Source organism: Rhinolophus hipposideros, assembly GCF_964194185.1.
Source record: "Rhinolophus hipposideros genome assembly, chromosome: 12".
NCBI lineage: Eukaryota > Metazoa > Chordata > Mammalia > Chiroptera > Rhinolophidae > Rhinolophus > Rhinolophus hipposideros.
The window spans coordinates 60,878,266-60,899,233 of NC_138058.1; the positions used below are offsets into that span (position 1 = coordinate 60,878,266).

Genomic DNA, 20,968 nt, shown 5'->3' on the forward strand with positions numbered 1-20,968 from the left:
CTTTTAATATGCACATTTTGTCATGTGGATTAGCTAATTTGCATTCAAAGCCATGAACTCTCAACATTATCTTAACTTTATAGTATTTTAGCCCAACAAAAATGTCCGACTCCTGATTCACTATAACATTTACCAAAAATGATCCAGAAGTATCAAAAGAAGGAGTTTATGCAAAGGGAACACAGAGATGCTCAGAAGCACTTAACATTAACTTGATAATGGGACTGCATAGAGAGGTGGGAGAGGAAGCACAGAAAAGAAGGGGACCACAAATGAAAGTTGGAACGACTGTAGGTTTCTTTCTGCAGAACCCATTCATGTTGATTATAATGAAACTTGTGTTTGAAAATATGTTTTCTGCAGCTCTTGTTACCAAGTTCTGTTGCAATTCTTTTTCATTCCTTTGAAGATTTAATTCTTTATTTCCTTATTTTCTACTTTTACACAGAAATCCCCTGCAAAGAAGCTGAGCCATGCAATTAGTAAATCTTTGGGGTGTGTACCCGCCAGAGAACCCCCGCATCCTGTTTTCCCTGAGCAACCAGAGAAACCACTTGACCTTGCAAATATAGTGTAAGTATACACCTGCATGTGGATGTGGATTAGGCTGAGGTGGACACCTTGCTAAATTGTCTTGGATCAAAACCAAGTATCACCTAACATGAACACTTAACCTTCTGCTTTTTATTTTACTTTTGGGGACTGCAAGCTTTCATCTCTTTAAATCGCCATAAATATCTACAGGGAAACCTAGCTCTTGAGCCCTGAAGTCTAACATAATACATAGCAGTCTCGAACAGAAACAGTAATACATTGCTGGGTTTCAGCAAGGTTGCCTTTTGTTGTTTGTGTGTTCTTCCCTTAAATCCGTGGTAGTGATGATCTCTTCTCTACAGCAGTCATGCCCATAGAGATTTTTTTTTTTAATTAATTTATTTATTTATTAGTTTCAGGTGTACAAAACAAGGTAATACTTAGACGTTCATCATTTATATCCCTCATAGTGTGAACCCCCCTCCCCCCATCCACTATCCCTCCGACCTCACACTGAACCATCACATTATATATATAAAATTATAGTTGGCATTCATTAATGTTTAGCTTCTGGTGTACAATGCCATGATCAGGTATCCACAGTATCCCTGAGGTGGTCTCCCAAATAGGACGCATGTCCATCGGATACCCAACAAAATCTTTACAACATTATAGAATACCTTCCCCAAATTAATTTTCAAAAGAAACCCTGAGGCCATCTTGTGGTTACCAGCTGCTTCCAAATCCCTTCACCTTTCCCCTTATCCCCAACCCCCTCCCATACACCCATCTAACCACTCTCGGTTTTTCCTCTGCGTCCCCAAAACTGTCTCTGATTAGTTCATTCACATAGTCTTTTCTTTAGATTCCATATATAAGTGAGATCATATGGTACTTGTCTTTCTCTTTCTGACTTATTTCACGAGATTTTAAAAATTAGTTTAAACACACGAAAATGAAAATCAACCTGATTTGCTCTTTGTATTGAGAGGAAATTAGGAAACATAAAGTTGTGTTTTATAACAAAACATATATAACATATATATGTTGAACATTCATGCTAGAAAGCTAGAGGGACCAAAAAAGTAACAGAAAGAGGAAAAGTGAGGAGGAGAGACAAAGAAGATAGGATTCGGCCTCTTTTCTGATCTGTTCACTGACTTAAATGATGACATTAAGTTTACTCTGCTGGGTAAAGTTGGTAGATTTTTGGATCATAAGGCTTTATCAGGTGTTTAGAAGTTTTTCTATTGGAGTAGACATTCCTTTTCTTTTATCTACCTGGTGGTAGGTAGTTTGACTAAATGATTTCTAAGGTTTCTTGATCATTTTTTATATTCCATGATTTTTCAAATTTTCATGTTTATTAAAATTATACAAGCATGTGGATTAAAAATGCAGTGATACAGAAGAGCTTAAAAGGAAACACAGCAAACATATCCTTTCGCACTTCATTGTGTTTTGTCTGGGTTTTAGATCTAGTAGTGGTTACCTCCGAATATCTCTGAATAATATACAGAGGGTGCTAAGAAAAGGGTGCCAAAAAAATGTATACACATTTTAAGAAAAGTGTATTAAAATTGTAATGCTCAACATGAACCAATAACAATAGATGACTACAAGTCATGTTTGACTTCTGCAATTACAAGAGCTGTTCAAAGTGGTTTCCATCAGTGTCCAGACACTTCTGATTACAGTGACCTACTGCTTGAGCAACATTGACCAAAATGTCCCCTTGTATATATGTTTTTGGCACCCCTGGTATTTAGAACACCATTTTTTGACCCATCAGTTTGGGACATTATTGAATTCCTTTTGTGGTGTAAGGAACCAACCTTATATTTCAACCCATCCCAGTTTTTCATAATTATATCACCATTTTTTAAGTTGGTTAACTTTGTAATTTAAAATAATATTCTTAAATCTCTATTTCTTGTGATTTCTTTCAACTTCCACTATGTTAAAAGAAAAAATTAGTATGTTCCGTCTGCTTCTCCCTTCTCCTTTTGCCTCCTGACTTCTGTCATCTATGCCATTACTTTATATTGTCAAAATTTGATAATATTTCTGTTCTTTCTATGATCATCTATGATCCTCTGAGATTTCTTACGGATTGAATCTAAAAGTTGAAAACCAAATAACAGCATTTACAGTTAATACCACTCAGTACAAAGTCAAGCAGCGCGCTATTACTTTGTGTAGTTCTAGTGTCGTGAACCCTGTGTACTTCTCTCATCAGAGCTCCCTGGGAACTTCTCTCTCACACACACCACGGATTGCTCAAAATCATGCCTTTAACTTTATAACTGGATTGACTTCTGATTGTTGTTTTTCCTTGTTTCCCATTGCTTCCTTCTTGCTGGGGGAAAAAATATGCTTTTTTCCCCTTTATGTTCCATAGTGAATTTTACCTATTGCTTGTAAATCCATTTTTTTGGTTAAATTTGTTAACCTTTTCCCTTTTTGGTTAGTGTTTTTTATGTTGCGTTTTTTATTTTTAAAAACTGTCCTTCTCTGCTCCAACATTATAATGGTTTTCTCTCTCTCTTTCTTTTTAAATTTTAAAGATGTCCCTTTCACATATGTCTTTAATTCATCTGGAACGGATTTCTGTGTGTGGTATGATATAGAATATGTAATTCTCTTTCTCTCTCCCTTTGCATTTGACTAATAACTTGTCTCGGAGCCATTTATTAGATAATCCATCATTTCCCCACTGATCTACAATGCCACATTGTCATAAATAAGTTTCCAAATATACGTGGTCTGATTTCAGGGCTCTTTATTCTGTTCCTTTGGTTGAATTGTCTGTCTCTATGCCAATATCACACTGTCTTGATTAAGGGATTAAATAATCTGTTGTAAAGGTATGTGGTCTATTCTTTGCTCTTTCACGTCAATTTTAGAATCAGCTTACTGACTTCCTCATAAAATTTTGTTGGATTTTGATTGGCAATTCATTTAATCTAATGCTCAAATTGGGACAATTGACGTCTTTACAATATTAAGTCTTTCATTCCGTGAATGTATTATGTCTTCCCATTTATTTAAATATCCTTTTATGCCTTTCAATAAAACTTTATCGTTTTCCCCAGAAAGGTCTTATATATGTTAGATTAATTCCTGTGTACTTTACATTTGTTGTTGCTGTTTCAAATGGTGCCTTTTTTCCTACAGTTCTTTTTGAGGTATAATTTACATGCAATAAAATACACCCACTTTAAGTGTACAATTCCATGAGTTTTGGCAAATGTATATAGTCGTGCAAATGGTATCTTTTTTGAATTATGTGTCTGAACAGTTTGTTGCTGGTATATGGAAATGCAAATCAGTTTTGTATTTTAATCCACTACCTAGTCATCTTGCTTAACTTGCTCATTAATTCTAGTAATTGTACTCAGAGTCTTTTGGATTGTCTCTAAATAATTATATCACCTGCAAATAGTGATAGCTTTGTTTCCTCCTTCCTGCTCCTTACACTTTTAAGCATTAATCATACTTTATTTTTTCTTTTGGTCTTATTATGCTGGCTAGAACCTCCAGTGCAATATTGAATAGAAATGGTTTAGTAGGCATTCTTGTGTTATCACCAATCCCAAAGACAATGTATGGTGTTTGACGTAGTCTTGGTAGAACTGTTCATCATCTAAAAGAGGCTTTCTTTTATTGTTAGTTGCTAAAAGTGCTTTCTTTTTGTCATGAGTGGATGTCAAATTTTATCAAACATTTCTGCTTTAATTGAGATGATCATATGAGTTTATTTTATTAACATAGTGAATTACATTGTGTTTTTTAAAACAACCCTACATTCCTGGAATAAACATAAATTGACTCTCTTTTTAATACACTGCTAGATTTCATTTGCTAATATTTTGTTTAGGTTTTGCCTATGTTTATAAGTTAAATTGTTCTGTAATTTCCCTTTTTTGTTTTTTTGTTTTTTTTTTTGGTCTTATTTTTAGGACAAAATATGTCCAATTTTTCTGTCTTCAAAAAGTTGAGGAGCATTCTCTCCTTTCATATTTTTGAGAAGAACTTGTTTAAGATAGGAATTATTTGCTCCTTAAATTTTTAGAAAACTCACCAATGAAGCTATATGTGCCTAAAGCCTTCTTTGTGGAACGATCTTTAATACTTAATTCCATTTTTAAAAACAATTGTAAGACTATTTTCATTTATTATTATTATTTTTTGAGTCACTTTGGAACATTTTATATTTGTAGGAAATTGTTATTGGCACAAAGTTGTAATGTTTTATCTACAGTTTGTGTACTAATGTACTTTTTTCATTCCTACTTTCAAGTATTTATGTTTTTCTGTTTTTTTCATTTGAAAAATCTTGCATAGGTTTGTCTAATCTGTTGGACTTTCAGAGGACCAACTTTTGGTTTTGATGATTCTCTTATTGTATGTATTGTATTTTTGAATTTCACTTATTTCCACCATTATCTGTATTATTTCTTTGTTATAGTTTCTTTGGGTTTATTTTGCTACTCTTTTTCTAACTTTTTTAAAGATATCGTGAGCTTGCTCATTTTTTCCCTTTTATTATGAGCATCTAAGGCTATTAATTTCTCTGAGCACTACCTGAGTAGGGTCTAAGCTTTGTAATGCAATTTTTTTTTTTATTGTTGAGTCCTAAATATTTTCTAAGCTCTGATTTCTTTGAGAAGTATACTTCCTTAATTTCCAATTTTCTAGTTGCTTTTTTGTTATTTGTGGTGTAATTTCACTTTGGTCTGAAAGTGGACTGAATTATTCAGTTCTTTCAAATTTGTTGAGACATACTTATTATCTAGCTTGTGATCAATTTTTTATTATGGTCCAAGTGAGGTTGGAAAGATAGCTTATTCTATGCATGTTGGGTGCAGAGTTTATAGTGAATGACTGTATGTCCATTAGGTCAAATTTGTTAATTATGTTGCTCAAATCTTCCGTAGTCAGCCTTACTTGGTCAGAATTATGTGTACACATTTCACTAGGAAATTGAAAATGTATTCTTATGTAACAACTATTCCTAATAATTCTGTTTGTTCTCAAGTCTATTTTATCTGCTAGTAATGTCTTTTAATATCTTTTGCTATCTTTTAATATTTGTGCCAGGTATTGCTTTTCCCGTCCTTTGATTTTCGAACTGTGTCTTTAGGTTTTCATTATGTTTCTTGGAAATTGTATGCTGGATTTTTAAAATCTGACCTGACAACCTGTCTTAGCTGGCAAGTTTGGTCCATTTAAATGTATTATCATACTATTGTCATTACTATAATTAGTCACTTATGATTCAAATTGATTTATATTATGATAGTTTAAAAATTATGATTACTGTGATATTTGGACTTTTTCAACCATTTTATTTTGTGCTCTTTGCCATATGTTTTGAAATTCACCTTTATTCATGTATCCCACTCTAGTTACGTTTCCACCCATTGGTAACCATTCTCATGTGCTTCTTGTATACCTTTTTACTAATATATGTTCTTGAAAATTAGGTATTGTCCTTTTTAAAAATTTACCTAGGTAGTATTATGAACAACATTTGACGTATCCATTCTCCCTATAATGGAAACCTAGGGTGCATTCAGATCTCTGCCTTCACATGTAATGCTGCATGCAGTAAATACCTCAGATGTTTCTCGAATGGAACTGGTTAAGAATTTCTTTATACCTCGGATGCAGCTGTTGGATCAAAGGTTATGTCTGTCCTGTTCAGAGAAGTGTGTTGGGGAATCCAGTGGTTTAGTGTAGACTTTCGGTTAGTTTCTCCATTTTACATCAGGCCCCAAACCCCCACCTCTACCTGGTGTGCCTGAGTTCAAAGACTGTCTGGTCATTTTCACTATAGAGTAACCTCTAATTTTTTCCTGGGCCTACAAAAGAGCAGCCTAACGGCTGTGTGGTGTTGGGCAGTGGGGTAGAAGAGGTGAGAGGTTCTCTGCTTCTTAGGCAGACTTTTCCACCAATTTTCTAATTTTTAATGTAACCCCTCCCTCTCTTTAAGAGGTACCAGACATCTCTAATTTCTGAGCATTCCTTCTGTGGCTCTATTTCCTTTGTCTCAGGACAAATTCAACCTCAGGTCTCTTCTCCCCTGTTTATTTAAAAAAAAAAAAAAAAACTATCAAGTTTCTGTTAGAAATTTAAGTGGGAGTTCAATCTAGGACTGACAGCTAAGAATTGGAACCTGGATCTTTCTCTGAGTATAGAATAAAGTGGACATTCCCCCTTTACATAATAAAAAGTCTGTCACCAAAGCACACTTGTATTCTGAGAGATTCTCCCTTTTAGCAGAAATGTTGCTAAGTGCTTCAAATAGAAACATCATAGTGAAGAAGAGTAAAGAAAAAAGCTGATTTCTATCTCTTTGTGCCCAGTAACACTTCGTATAAGCACATATTTTGTGTTGAGTAGTTTTTCAGTATTTTTTGTATGTTAAAAATAATACATATCCATTGTAAAAGCATTCAGAAAAATACAAGTGTATAACCCTACTATCCAGAAACCACTACATTAACTTTTTAGTATGTACACTTACCCCCCGTCTTTTCCCATGCTTGTGTATTTTTATGTGGGATATTGCTGTTTGTGAATCATTCTTTTAACTAAGCAGTGTATTTTCATATCTTTCTGTCAGTTAACATAGATGTATATTATCATTTTAAATAGTGCTTATTTTTCTGTTGCATGCATGTGCTATAATTCATATATGTAATATCTCTTATAGAGCATTTAGGTGGTTTCCAGTTTTTTTGCTATTAAACAGTGCTGCAGAAAACATTTTTGCACTTCCTGTTCAGACCTGCACTTGTGTCTAGTTAGTTATTTGGTATAAATTCCCAGAAGCTGAATTTGCTTGGTCAAAGAGTTGTGCTTTCTAAGGGTTTTAATTCATGTTACCAAATTGACCTGCAGAAAGATTACCAGATTAGAGCAGCAGCTTTTTTATACCTTCACCTATTGGGGGTATTTTCAAACTTTTTAGTGTTTTGTAACCTGATAGGTGAGAATAACTTCTCATTGTTATTTTTATTTGCATTTCTTTCATTACAAATAAAGCTACCTATTTTTTCATGTATTTCTTAGCCATTTACATTTGTTCTTTCCACCTTTTTTGGTCAGTTGTCTTCTTACTAAATTAATCTGAGTTTTCTTTTCCTTATTGGAATAAGTACCTTTTGTCAAACGTGCTGCAAAATTTTTCTGAATTCGTAAATGTCTCAACTTTATTTTTTTTTTTTACTAAAGGTTTTAGGTTAAAGATTATATTTGTTAAATTTTTTTCTTCATGGTTTCTGGCTTTCCTTTCATATTTAAAAATATTGTTCTCACCCCAATATTATAAAAATACCATTGTCTATAAAAAATTTATTATTTATGTAGTGTGTGTGCGTGTGTGTGCGTGTGGTATGCGATAAGAATTTAAGTTTATTTTTCCAATTGGTAGCCATTTGTCCCAACTCCATAATTTTCCTGCTGATGTTATCGTAGGTTTAATTTTGCCTTCCTTTTAGCAATTGATACTCACTTTGAAGCGCTGAGAAATAATATAAATCACCTACTTGTCCTCTATATGTAAAGTAATTCTCTAACAAAATATCTTTACCTCTGTCTTGATCTTCTTGGAAGATTAAGCAAGGCTTCTACGAAGAATAACATTTACAGAGAAGCCTAAAAGCTGATCAGGGATTAGGCAGGCAGAGAGCAGTGGGAGGAGCATTCCCAGAGGGCTGGGGAAGCCTGCAGAGGTAGGCAAAGACCGCCTCAGGTTTTGGACATTATCCCAAAGCTGAAGGGTTTTAGATAGGAGAGGGACATGTTAAATTTTGAATTTAAACAACAACAAAATCACTGCCACTGTGTGGAAATAGGGAGTGGGACAAGGATGAAACAGAAGGGGCCAGCTAGAGGTTTTTTTTCCATTGCCCAGGTGAGAGATGATGGTGCTTTGAACTTATCATGGTGGTAATGGAGATGGAGAAAAGTTTGTAAATATAAAAAAATCTTAGGTTTTACCATTGTCGCATACCCAGAAATGAAATGAAAACTCCAATGGAAATTTGGGACAGGAATTGAAACTAAGTATGAGATAAAGTATATTGTAATGTTGATTGCTTGCATTTCATTATTGACATAGAAACTATTCAGATCTTCACAAATTTGAGATTCAATTGTTGATATCTACCGTGTTTCCCCAAAAATAAGACCTAGCTGGACAATCAGCTGTAGTGCGTCTTTTGGAGCAAAAATTAATGTAAGACCTGGTCTTATATTTTGTTATATAAGACCCTGTCTTATATTACATAAGACGAGTCTTATATTATATTATATTCCCAGTCTTATAGTAAAATAAGACCAGGTCTTATGTTAATTTTTGCTCCAAAAGACGCATTAGAGCTGATTGTTCGGCTCCGTCTTATTTTTGGGGAAACATGGTATTGAGCACTCATAGAGTTAGAGCCCTTTGCTCACATCCTCCTTAACCCTCACAGCACCCTTTGCAGTATAAATATCAGTAACCTGTAGCAGATGAGGAAACAGTATTGGTGAGGTTGGATGACCTGCCCAAGGTCACACAGCTGCAATATGGTGGAGTTGGGACGAGAGTCTCGGGCTCCTGACTCCATGCCCAGCCTTCTTTCCATTGCACCTCAGTTGCCTAACATGCTGACTCAGTAAAAATTGTTGTTATAGAAACACACAATAATGGAACCATTATTTGAATCCTGTGGTTAGTTTTAGAATCAAGAGAAAGCAATCTATGGCTGTAACTTGGGTAGTTGAAAAATAGAAGGGGAACTATGTGAAATGATAAAAACTAGATTAAAAATCAAGACATATCAGTTAGCTTTTCTGTAAAAATTACCGTAATTATCTCAGGATCATGTTTAAGGATAATGCATCTGAAAGTGCTTCTAAGAGGTTAGGATGCCATAAGTACTGTATTCTAAACTTTTAAAGTCTTTCCCTCAGAATAAAGTAAATCATATCCCAAAAATGTCAGCTCCACAAAGGCTGGAGCTCTGTCTTGTTCTTCACTGAGTTCCCAGCGCCTGAAATCGTGCCTCATGCATGGTAGGCACTTAAAATACGTTGCATGAATGAATGATGCTAAACATGATTTATGTAAACAGACATATGTAGCCCATTCACCCACCCTTTTGTGTGTGTGTTTTTTGCTTCAGAAAATAATAGGTACAGTACCTAAAGTGTCCACTAGATGTCAGGCACATTTCCTTGATTGGTTCATGATGTTCCTTTGCTGGTGAGTTGAGAATATTAAGTAAATACGGTTTTCAAATAAATCTCAGACAAAACCAGTTCATTTATCATCAGCACGCTAGCAAGTTTTCTTACTTCTAAGTCTCTGAGACAAATTAGTTGTTTCTTATCGTCAAAACTTCCAGTTCTTGATGTCTCCAGTAGCCTTTCTGCTAGCCTGATTTCAAGCAATTTTTATTACTTAGGATCTAATTATCTAACCACATAGTCCTTATACCTAATTTCTTTAGTAGTTAATCACCATTACATTTCAATTTGTGTTATTATTTTTTATAGAAAGCAAAATTTCCTGCCGTCGGCGTAGTGTATTTATTTGTATGAATTCCAGCATGACCAGTGCCCCTTTGGACACACCTGTGATTGATCTAGTCCCTTAGACAGGGCTTGGCATACTATAGCCTGTCACCTATTTTTGTATAGCTCAGGATCTAGGAATGATTTTTATATTTTAAATGGTTGAAGAGAAAAAGAATATGTCGTGAAGTCAAAAAGTCATTTTGTGAAAATTGTATGAAATTCAAATTTTAATGTCCATAAATAAAATTTTATTGGGACACAGCCACACTTCTTCATGTACGTATTGTCTGTGTCTGCTTTCAGGCTACAATGGCAAAATTGAGTCTTTGTGACTGATATTATATTTCCCTCAACCTACCGTGTTTCCCCGAAAATAAGAACTAGCCGGACCATCAGCTCTAATGCGTCTTTTGGAACAAAAATTAATATAAGACCTGGTCTTATAAGACCGGGTATAAGTCTTATTTTACTATAAGACCGGGTATAATATAATATAATATAATATAATATAATATAATATAATATAATATAATATAATACCGGGTCTTATATTAATTTTTGTTCCAAAAGACGCATTAGAGCTGAGATCCGGCTAGGTCCTATTTTCAGGGAAACACGGTAACATGTATTTACTGTCTTGTTCTTTATAGAAAACGTTTGCCAGCCCCTGTTCTTAGGGAAGGATTGATTAAAAACTGCATGTTTAGGGCACTTTGTACTTCCTGATATTCCTTTTTCTGAATGTTCATCTTCTTTGATGGTCCAGTTTGCTTTTTTCACCCAAGGGTGAAGGTCAATTGGTAACTTCTGTTGAAGCATTTGGATAAAGTTTGTTACTTAGAAACTAGACTGCCTTTTTCTTGTTTCTCACTATCTCCACATATGAAAATATGAGTATGTAGCATGTTTGAACAGCTAACCCAACCAGTTTCTTTTACACATTGCATCAGAACAGAATTAAGCTAGGTAATAAATAAATAAATAAATAAATAAATAAATAAATAAATAAATACTGTTATTTAAATTATACTATAATTATAAAATTATAATTAAAATAATACTTTCATATGGCCCTTGTCTATTGTAATTGCTCTTCTGTTTGATGCTTACACTCTTTATATGCATTACTTTGATTTGATCAAAACATATTTGTCCTCTTGTGTTACTCCTGATCCAACTTCATAGCTTTTTTTTTTTGAACCTTAGACAGCTATACTTGAAACATCTGATGCTTTCAATGTTTGCGAACTTTTTAGTCATATAACATGAAAATTCTGCCTCATTCATTCTTATTCATAATGACATGAGGTAGATCAATAGAAATTCACCAGACCAGTAATAATGTAAGACCATTTTAACCCTATCAAGAAACCCTATCAAAAGGTGTAACTTATTGTTTATATGGTTTAGTTTAAGAGTCTCATGCCTGACTGAGCTAGCTGGGCAACTTACATGGTTTAGTTTAATGCATCACATTTTTATGACACTTCTTTTAAAATGATGGATGATTCTGGAGTTGGAAATGTCTTTTGTGACAAGGGTGGTTCTGGCTAATTGGGCCAAACTGACTGCCTCATTATTTGCAACTTTTTTGTAATAAGCCAAATTTGTGTGTGTTTTTTCCCCAAGAGAGTTGTTAACTGACTTTACTATATTTCCAAATAAATTGTGGGGTGTTACAGAATTTATAATATTGATAAATTGGTTTGGATTGAAATTACCGTCTTCCACATGTATTTTACTGAATGTGTGTTGTGCCTGTGCTGCTTGGTGCTGAGGTCGTCTCATTGGAGGAAGCTGACAAGATGACACTTCTCTAAATCACAAGGTGAATCTGATGTTCTAGTCACCTGAAAGGAATATCAGATTCATTCTGGGTGTCTTGGTCTCCAGAGAATAGAAGGTTATAACTATTTTGGAAGGTTATAATTTGGCCTATGTCCAACAGGCAAGTATTACGCTTTGACTCTTATTTCATGGCTCATCTGCTGTTAATTCTGTCTGGCATTCTGCTGTAAAATTTTGTAAATACCTAGACATGGTGACATAATTTGCTCACCTGTGTGCCATCAGAACCCTAAACTCTCCGGTCTATCTAATTTGACCTTTTGAGAAAAGAAAAGCTGTTTTATTCTCCTATTCCTATAACCTGGGATGTGAAGGCTCTTATGGCTCTTAGGTCACAATTCATCTGATACTAATTCTGCCTTGTATTTTGCTGGGATGATATTGAGAGCCCAGCAGCTGAGGAACACAAGATTCTCTGAGAACCTTGAGCTTTACCCCGTCCCAGTTTGGGTGTTGTCTGGTTAGCTCCATTTCAGACTGAAGGTTGCAGATAATCATTCTCTTCTGGACTTAAGGTTACTTGGAAGTATATCTCTCCCCAAAAAATAAATAAATAAAGAGAAAGATGGAGCACGGAGAGAACTGATACCAAGGGTTATGTGTCATGTAAGATAGCCCTAGAAATAGGATATGGTTTTCGCCTGAACTTCATGTGTATGTGTGTGTTGGGGAGGGGAGGGCTTGCCTACACTCATGAACCGACACATGTGTATATACTCGTATATACGTGGTACCTGTGTGTGTGTACGTGTCAAAGAGAGGGATAGCCAAGTGACCAGCAAATGTGGTGATTGATTATGATGCAGTAAGGAGAACAGCATTATTTAATCAAGAAAACTCAGGAAGGTGACTTTGTACTGCTGAGTTTCACCCACCCCTTGGGATTTTTCTCATTCTATTTACCACTACACTACCATAAAGCACTGCTTTTAAACTCCAACTTTAACGTGGCCCAAACACCGTCCCCTAGTTTTCTTTTCTTTCTTTATTGTGGTAAAATTTATCATTTTAACCATTTTCAGGTATACAGCTTAGTAATGTTAAGTATATTTACATTGTTGTGAAATAGATCTCCAGAACTTTTTCAACCTGCAAATCTCAAACAACATATCCATTAAACATCAGCTCCCTTTTTACCACAAGTCCCTGGTCACTACCATTCTACTCTCTGTTTTTATGAATTTGAATACTTTAGATACCTCATACAAGTAGAATCATATTTTTTTGTCTTTTCGTGACTGTGTTATTTCACTTAGCGTAATGTCCATAAAGTTCATCTGTGTTACAACGTGTGTCAGGATTTACTTCCTGTTTTAAGGCTGAATAATATTACACTGTATATATATATATACCACATTTTGTTTGTCCATTCCTTTGTCAGTGGACATTTGGGTCACTTCCACCTTTTCGCTGTTCTGAGTAATACTGCTATGAAGATAGGTGTGTAGATATCTCTTTGAGACACTGAATTTTTGTTTTTATTTTATAGAAGTCACCCTAATGGATGTGACACAATATCTCATTGTGGTTTTGATTTGCCTTTTCTTTCTTTAAACAGTGTCCTTGAGATGTAATTTACGTACCATAAGATTCACCCACTCTGACAGTTAAATGATTTTTGGTAAATTTATGTAATTTTGCAGCTATCACTATCATCCAGTTTATAACATTTCTGTCTACCAAAAAAGTTCCCCCATACCCATTTGTAGTCAACCCCAGCTCTAACCTGTAGCCCCAAGGCAACCACTGATGTACTTCCTGTTTCTATAGTTTGGCCTTTTCTAGAAATTTCATATAAACAGAATAACACAATATGTAGTCTTTTGTTTTTAGCTCTTTGATTTAACGTAATATTTTTGAGGCTTATCCATGTTGTAGCAAGTATTAATAGTTCATTTATTTTCAATGCCAGAAATACGCCATTGTATGATTAGACCACATTTTATTTATCCCCTCACCAGTTAATGGACATTTGGCTCATATCCAGTTTTTAACTATGATGAAAAACACTGCTGTGAACATTTGTGTCTTTGTGTGGATATATGTTTTCATTTCTCTTGGGTGGATACCTAGGAGTAGAATTGCTGGGTCATGCACGGTAAGTGTATGTTTAACTTTTTCAGAAACTGCCAAAGTGTTTTTGGAAGTGACTGTACCATGTTACATTCCCACCAGCAATGCATGAGAGCTCCGGTTTATTCACATTCTCGCCAGCATTTGGTATATTGTTATTCTTTTTAATTATAACCATCTTAGTGAGTAATGGTATCTTACTGTGGTTTTAATTTTCATTTCTCCAATGACAAATGATGTTCTTTTCATGTACTTATAAGCCATTCATGTATCTTGTTTGGTATAATTGTCTATTTAGATCTTTTGTTCATTTAAGAAAACACTTAAATAATCTTTTTATTTTAGAATAGTTTTATTGGATTTATAGAAATGTTACAAAGATAGGACAGAGAGTTCCCATGTACCCTGCACTGTTTCCTCTGTTATTAACATTTTACAAATTAACTGAATTTGATATTATTACTAACTGAGCTCCATACTTTATTGGGATATTATTAGTATTATGCTAAGTGAAATATGCTAAGTGAAATCAGATGGAGAAGGACAAATACTGTATAATTTTACTTATACGTGGAATCTGAAGAAAACCAAAGCAAATGAACAACAAAACAAAACAAAAATAAACGCATAGATACAGAGAACAGATTGGTGGTTACCAGAGGGAAGAGGGTTGGGAGGTGGGGCAAAAATGGGTAAAGGGGGTCAATTGTATGATAAAGGATAGAAAGTAGACTTTTGGGGGTGATCCCTTTGTAGTGTATACAGAAGTTGATATATGATATTGTATACCTGAAACTTATATAATGTTATATATCAATTTTACCTCAATAATTTTTTAAAAGGGTGAAAAATTAGGTTGGAAGCCATGATCATCTACTTCATTATGATTTTTTTTTTTTAAATCCTTGAAAAGTATTTATTCTTGATGTTGGAGAAATCTGATTTTCTTTGAGCTTTATTTCTTACCTAGCCAAACCTAGGGTATACCTATAACGTAATTTCATGCAGACATTGGGCCTCAGAATTATATTCATTGAGTGGCATTTCTTAATAGGATGTAATATCCTGTGATTTGGTTGCAATTTAGAATAATCTGAATATTTCTTAGCACCTTTACAGGTCTTTATATTGCCCAGTTTTGACTAATGCCTAAGTTTAGCACCTAATAAATTAGCCCTTTTCATTCTTCTTAAACCTCAAATCTGTTGACATATTTCAACGAAATTAATCTTCTTGAATCACTGCCTTTGTCATATTACTTCCCTGTTTAAAAAACTCCACTGCTATAGAATTAAGGAGGCACTCCTCGTGCTGGAATTCAAAGCCCTGTGTAATTGGGACCCACCTTACTTTTTGAATCTTATCTTCTGCTGCTAAATTTATGCAATACAAAGCCTCTGCTTTGGTTAGAACTGCCTCCTTTCTCCCTTTAAAACTTTATACCCCTTCCTGCACCTCTGAGCTGGCCCATGATGTCCTAGCTCAACCACCCCCTTTCCTGAATGCCCTTCTTGGCTCTTTCAGACTTTTCACGTTTTGTACATGCATGAGCCAAGCTTAAATTCTGCTCCAGCCATAAAACCTTTGAAGCCTAGAAGCAGCTACCTCATGTGGATCTCTTCTTTCCTTCCCTAAATTCCTTCAGCTCTTGTTGGTTTATCGGTCATTTGGACACCCAATAAAAGGCTGTCTCCTTCTTTAAGGACTTCTTGAGTACGTATTAGACCTGGACGTCTTGAAGATGTAAACACCTCATTTGCACCGTCACCTTCTTAAGGTCTAGTGCCTGGCACATTCCAGGTGTTTGTGGGACGAAACTCGACTGACTTGTCGTGCTTCCAGAGTATGTAGCTCAGTTGTCAATTCTCTTAGGTTGGTGCAAAAGTAATTGCGGTTTAAAAGGTTAAAAAATTTGCAAAAACCTCAAATTATTTTTGCACCACCCTAATAATTGAAATAGGTTAAGTGTGGCAATTTCTCTCTTCTAGGTCACGTTATAGGACCTTGTTTGTTTATTTGACTTGACTTTGCTGATTTCACTGAAGCTTTGGAAAGCAATCAAAGAGAGGTTACTCACATAGTGAAGATCTGTATTTTTTATGGGATTTCGGGGCAAAATTCTTATTTTTACTACTCGAAATAATCCTAGAGGACAAGATGAGGTCTAAATAAGGTATCTTTTCCTCTGGTAAAGTGACCTTTCTCTTTTGTCTTACTTAGTTTTTCCCTTTTGGATCATATTAATGGGATCATCTTAAGAGTAAAACTGGATACCTTGCCTCCAAGCATGAAACGAAGGAAGTAGTCTGTTAAATTGTACTGACTAATCTTCCATCTTGGTTTTTCACTTTTTTTGTAGAATTCTTTTTGGAATTTAAGTGACTTCTTTATTCTCTCTAGTCATTTCTTCCAAGCTGTCACCACCTCATGTTTAATTCTGTGGAAGTCCAACTATTATCGTTCATTCCTTTTCAGTATCCAGTTTATCACAAGAAAAATATTATTTTAGAGCTTCTCCATAAAGTTTATTGAGATGAATATTTAATGTCTTCATTTTAAGAAATTGATTATACCGCTATTGATGTTATTTGTGTGAGCTCAACGCTTTTAAAAGCTTAAAAATATAAAACTGATATAATACGGAGGAATAAAAAATCTTGCTGGCAGATTGGATGTGAAGTATGAGAGAAAAAGTTAGTTTGGCCTGAACAGTTGGAAGGCTAGAGATGGGGATACCTATGGGTGAAGCAAGTATGGGTAGAATGAGAGATCCATTTTGGACCTGTTGAGTTTTTTGTTTTGTTTTGTTTGATACTGAAAAAGAAATGTCAAATAGGCACTATATAAGCGTGGAGGGCATTCATGGGACATGTGTGGCTTGAAAACATAAATTTGAGAATTGGCAATTTAGAGATGATGTTTAGATGGAGAAAACATGTAAGGATCAAATCCTGTTATTTAGTTTCTTACTTCTTTAGATGATTATTGAGTTATTTTATTAATTTTTTTTCCTAATGTTCTCAGTTAAGGTGATTTTTTAAAACTTCCAAACACATGAAACATTTTTTGGGGGTTTTCTTTGATGCTTTCTGATATTCTTGAATTTTGGTCAGAGGTGGTATTCTCAAAAATACTGATTCTTTGATAGAGTTGAGATTTATTTTAGGGCCAAGTATCTGAACAGTTTTTCTAAACATCCTCTGTATGCTTAAAAAGATTCTCAGATCACCGAGAGCAGTGTTCCCTGTATTCCCATTAGATCAAGCTTATAATTATGTGTGTGAAAACGATTACATTTAATTTTAAAAATAAAAATGCATTAAGTGATTATAGATGAAAATGCCAGCTGGCTTAATATCATGGGAGAAGCTTGTGGTACGTTTTGCATGGAGAGCATTAGATTCAGAGGAATTGTCCCTAAGCAATTTGCACAGAAATGACCACCGTACGTACTCTGGAGAACTGGGTGAGGATGACTCAGAGAACCTTCAGTAATGACAAAGACTCTCATGTCAAAGATGCAGTTAAAGAGTTTGGATGAAATTGAGTCACGAAAGTGAATTAAAGTTGTATTTCTAATTTATGTCATAAGTAGCAGTGGACGGAAGGAGAGAAATAGGATATGTAGAAGTACAAGTGGCAGTATGCTTTTAATATATTTTTCTTTTAAAAATAGGGGGAGAAACTCCAAATATAAAGTGATTTTTCCCAAGAAAGGATCTCCAAAAACTAACTTAAAAATGCACACCTTTAACTGAAGCAAGTCGGATGTTTTGTTGATGTGGAGTAAGTTACAAATGAAAAAGGACTGGTGTAGCCACCAATTTAACATCTTTGTAACAAAAAATCCCCTAGACCCCTTCTAACACATCTTTGAAGTCAGTCTCAACTCACAGCAGCGTTTAGTTTTCTGTTACTGTCCATCTGTCATTTTCCCCAACTTTTACATGGAGACAGAGGAGAAATAGTGAAGACCTAGAGTGGAGAAGCTGTGAGAGTACTGTGGTCAGCTGTACTTCCACTCTGGGCATCCCAGCAGACAGTGAAAGCAGGCGTGGGGTGTGATTGGAGCGCGTAGCAGTGACAGAAACATCAGTCAGCGGCTTAAAATGCCCTCATATCCGTTGCTCAATTCTTATGTACTGTTTGGACTTAGAAACCTTTTTAAAGCCACTAATTCCAGATATTAATTAGAGACTTCTGTGTAACTAGAAAGAATAATGGATAATTGATGAATATCTCTGAACTTTGGAACACTAAGCAAACTCGCCTATTTTGAAAGGTTTGTAGTGAGTTTGAAATCAGGAAGTATACTCATATATCCTCCAACTTTGGAAGATTTTTTTGACTGTTTTTGTTTCTTGCTTTTCCATATGAATTTAGGATCAACCTGTCAAGTTCTGCACAATAAGGCAGCTGTGATTTTATAGGGAATTGCATGTAATCTGTAGATCAATTTGGGGAATTATCACTATCTCAACAATATTAAGTCTTCCAGTCCATGAACATGAAATGTCTTTCCACTTATTTACACCTTCTTTATTTTCTCTCCATGATGTTTTGTAGTTTCCAGTGTACAGGTATTGGATTTCCTTGATTGAATTTATTTCTAAGTATTTTATTCTTTTTGATGCTGTTGTAAATGAAATTCTTTTCTTAATTTCATTTTCAGATTATTCATTGCTAGTATATAGGTACCCAACTGATTTTTTTATATTAACCTTGTATCCTGCAGCTTTGTTGAACTTGTTTATTAACTCTAGGGTTTTCTATATATGAGAGCGTGTCACCTGCAAATAAACATAGTTTTACTTCTTGCTTTACAATTTGGATGTCTTTTATTTCTCTTGCTTGCTTCATTGTTGTAAGCCCTCACTACTGAATGATAATTTTGTCTGGATTTAGAATCTAGCAAAAGTTGTTTTCCTTTCATTCTTTGAAGATGTCATTCCTCTATTACCTTGTAACCAATTTTGCTGATAATAATTGGATTCTGTTGAATTGCTCATATTTCACTAGTAACTCTTAGGGTTTTCTTTATAATGTTGGCAATCTGAAGTTTTGCTATAATCTGTCCGGATATGAGCGTTTTGGTTGTTGTTAGTTTATTTGTTTTAATACTCAGAGGATTCTTATTCTCTATAGGCTCATGTCTTTTATTTTATCAGTTGTGAAAAATTCTCAGCCATTATCTGTTTCACATAGTATTGCTTTTGCTCCATTCCCTTTGGTCTCTCTGGAACCTTGCGATACGAACTTTAAAACAGGATTTAACTCTCGTGTTTCTTAACTTTTTAAAAAATATATACCATTGATCTTTAGCTCTATTCAGTATTCTGCCTATCTGTGGAGATTTTTTTTATCTCAACAATTGTGATTTTAATTTTTTAAATCCCGAATTAGTTATTTTTCATAACATTTTATGGATGCTATATTGTTCTTTAGGTCTGAGGATATTAAGTATACTCATTTTAAAGACCGTTTTAGATTTTCTCTTTTCTCTGTTTGTTTTTTTTTGGCAGGGGGGGGGTATTTAAGTTCTTCTAACGTCCCCAAAGGTGGCCTGCAGTCCTTGTGTTTGGCTCATGGCAGCTCAGTACAGGGCTTCTTGTTTGTTTTCTTCCTTGGGGATGGGGGACTTCTTTATTTTGTTTTAGCCTTAAAGAGAGTTTCATTCTTTCTTTTTTAAATTCTAGCTATACATCATAAATGCATCAATTTATTTTTATATCTTTAAATCATTTCTCTTTGGTATAGGAGAGTGAGCTCTCAGCATGTAGAGACCCACCACCTCTCAATCCACCACCTCTCAACCCACCACCATGAACCAGAAGTCCCTCGACTACTTTTTTTCATCTGATTTGGAATTCACTGTCATAGCATTGTCCCAATGTCTCTCTTTGGCCTTTTTTAGCAGAGACTGATACACGTTCAATGAAGTGATGTGTGGTTCTTTATTCCCTTGGCAAACATCCTAACGTATTAGGGCATTTAAAATTACTTTTAGATTCTTGTGGCCCAGAGGTTAAATACCAAGACTGATTCAAAAGTCATAGTTGGTCTGATGCATTTAGTACATACAAGAAGTGCTGCTGCTTCCATGTGTTCAGGCATATTCCAGAGACTAGTATTCAGCCATCATTCCTCCTCCCATGTGAGCATTTTGGCCATCCCAAACGCCTGTTAGCTATCCTTTGAATTCCTTGTCAGGACATCTTTTCCATTTAAAATTCAGTTCAGGTGAGTCCTTCACCAGTTTGCACTTTTAAATACTTGGAATGGATAATAAAACCATAAAATTTCATTATTGAATAAATACTTGTTGAGCACCCACTGTGTGCCAGTTATGATGTTAGGTGTGCAGTGTGAACGCACTGGTAGAATAAATGCACCCTGTGGGTTCTGCTCTCATGAGGCTTACAGCCTCTTGAGTGAGACCAATCAAAAAGTAAATGCTAATTATATGTAATTACAAACCGGGATCGGGACCATAAAGGAAAAGAACAGGATACAGTGAGTGAGTATAGCAGAGGCTTCTAATTTAAATTTTGTAGCAAGAAAGGGGTTTTCAAACTTTTCAAAAGAGCAGTGGAACATACTGCTTTCTGAAGTCTTATGTGGAGGAGAAGTAGAGCTGCTCTTACTGAAATGAGGTTGAGGCCTGATCCCCTTGCTTTCGTCTGTGGTTATTGAAGCAAGTCGTGGAATCCTTTGTTGCCCTAGAAACAACATGTGAAAATCACTGTTCTAGAACCAGCCCCCTCATGTCACAGATCAGTTTAACTGAGGCACAAAGAGCTTCATTGTCCAGGTCACGTAAACTGCTCAGTACCCAAATTGGAACAAGAACCCGATTCTCCCAAACTGGTGTTCTTTCCACACTCCGCTGCTTCTTCTTCCTCTTTGATATGCTTTTGTTATAAAACTAAGGTATTGCAAT

At 35.0% G+C, this 20,968-nt stretch overlaps 1 protein-coding gene across 22 annotated transcripts in view; it reads left to right on the top strand.

The window, feature by feature from the left end:
• The window catches only part of DTNB (dystrobrevin beta), a 185,464-nt gene that overhangs the window by 86,305 nt on the left and 78,191 nt on the right, over positions 1-20,968 (top strand). For all 22 annotated transcript variants that reach the window (XM_081068519.1, XM_081068505.1, XM_081068510.1 and 19 more), the window contains one exon: positions 449-573. In XM_081068519.1, the coding sequence (XP_080924645.1) occupies positions 449-573 (125 nt within the window). The remainder of the gene's footprint in view (positions 1-448; positions 574-20,968) is intronic.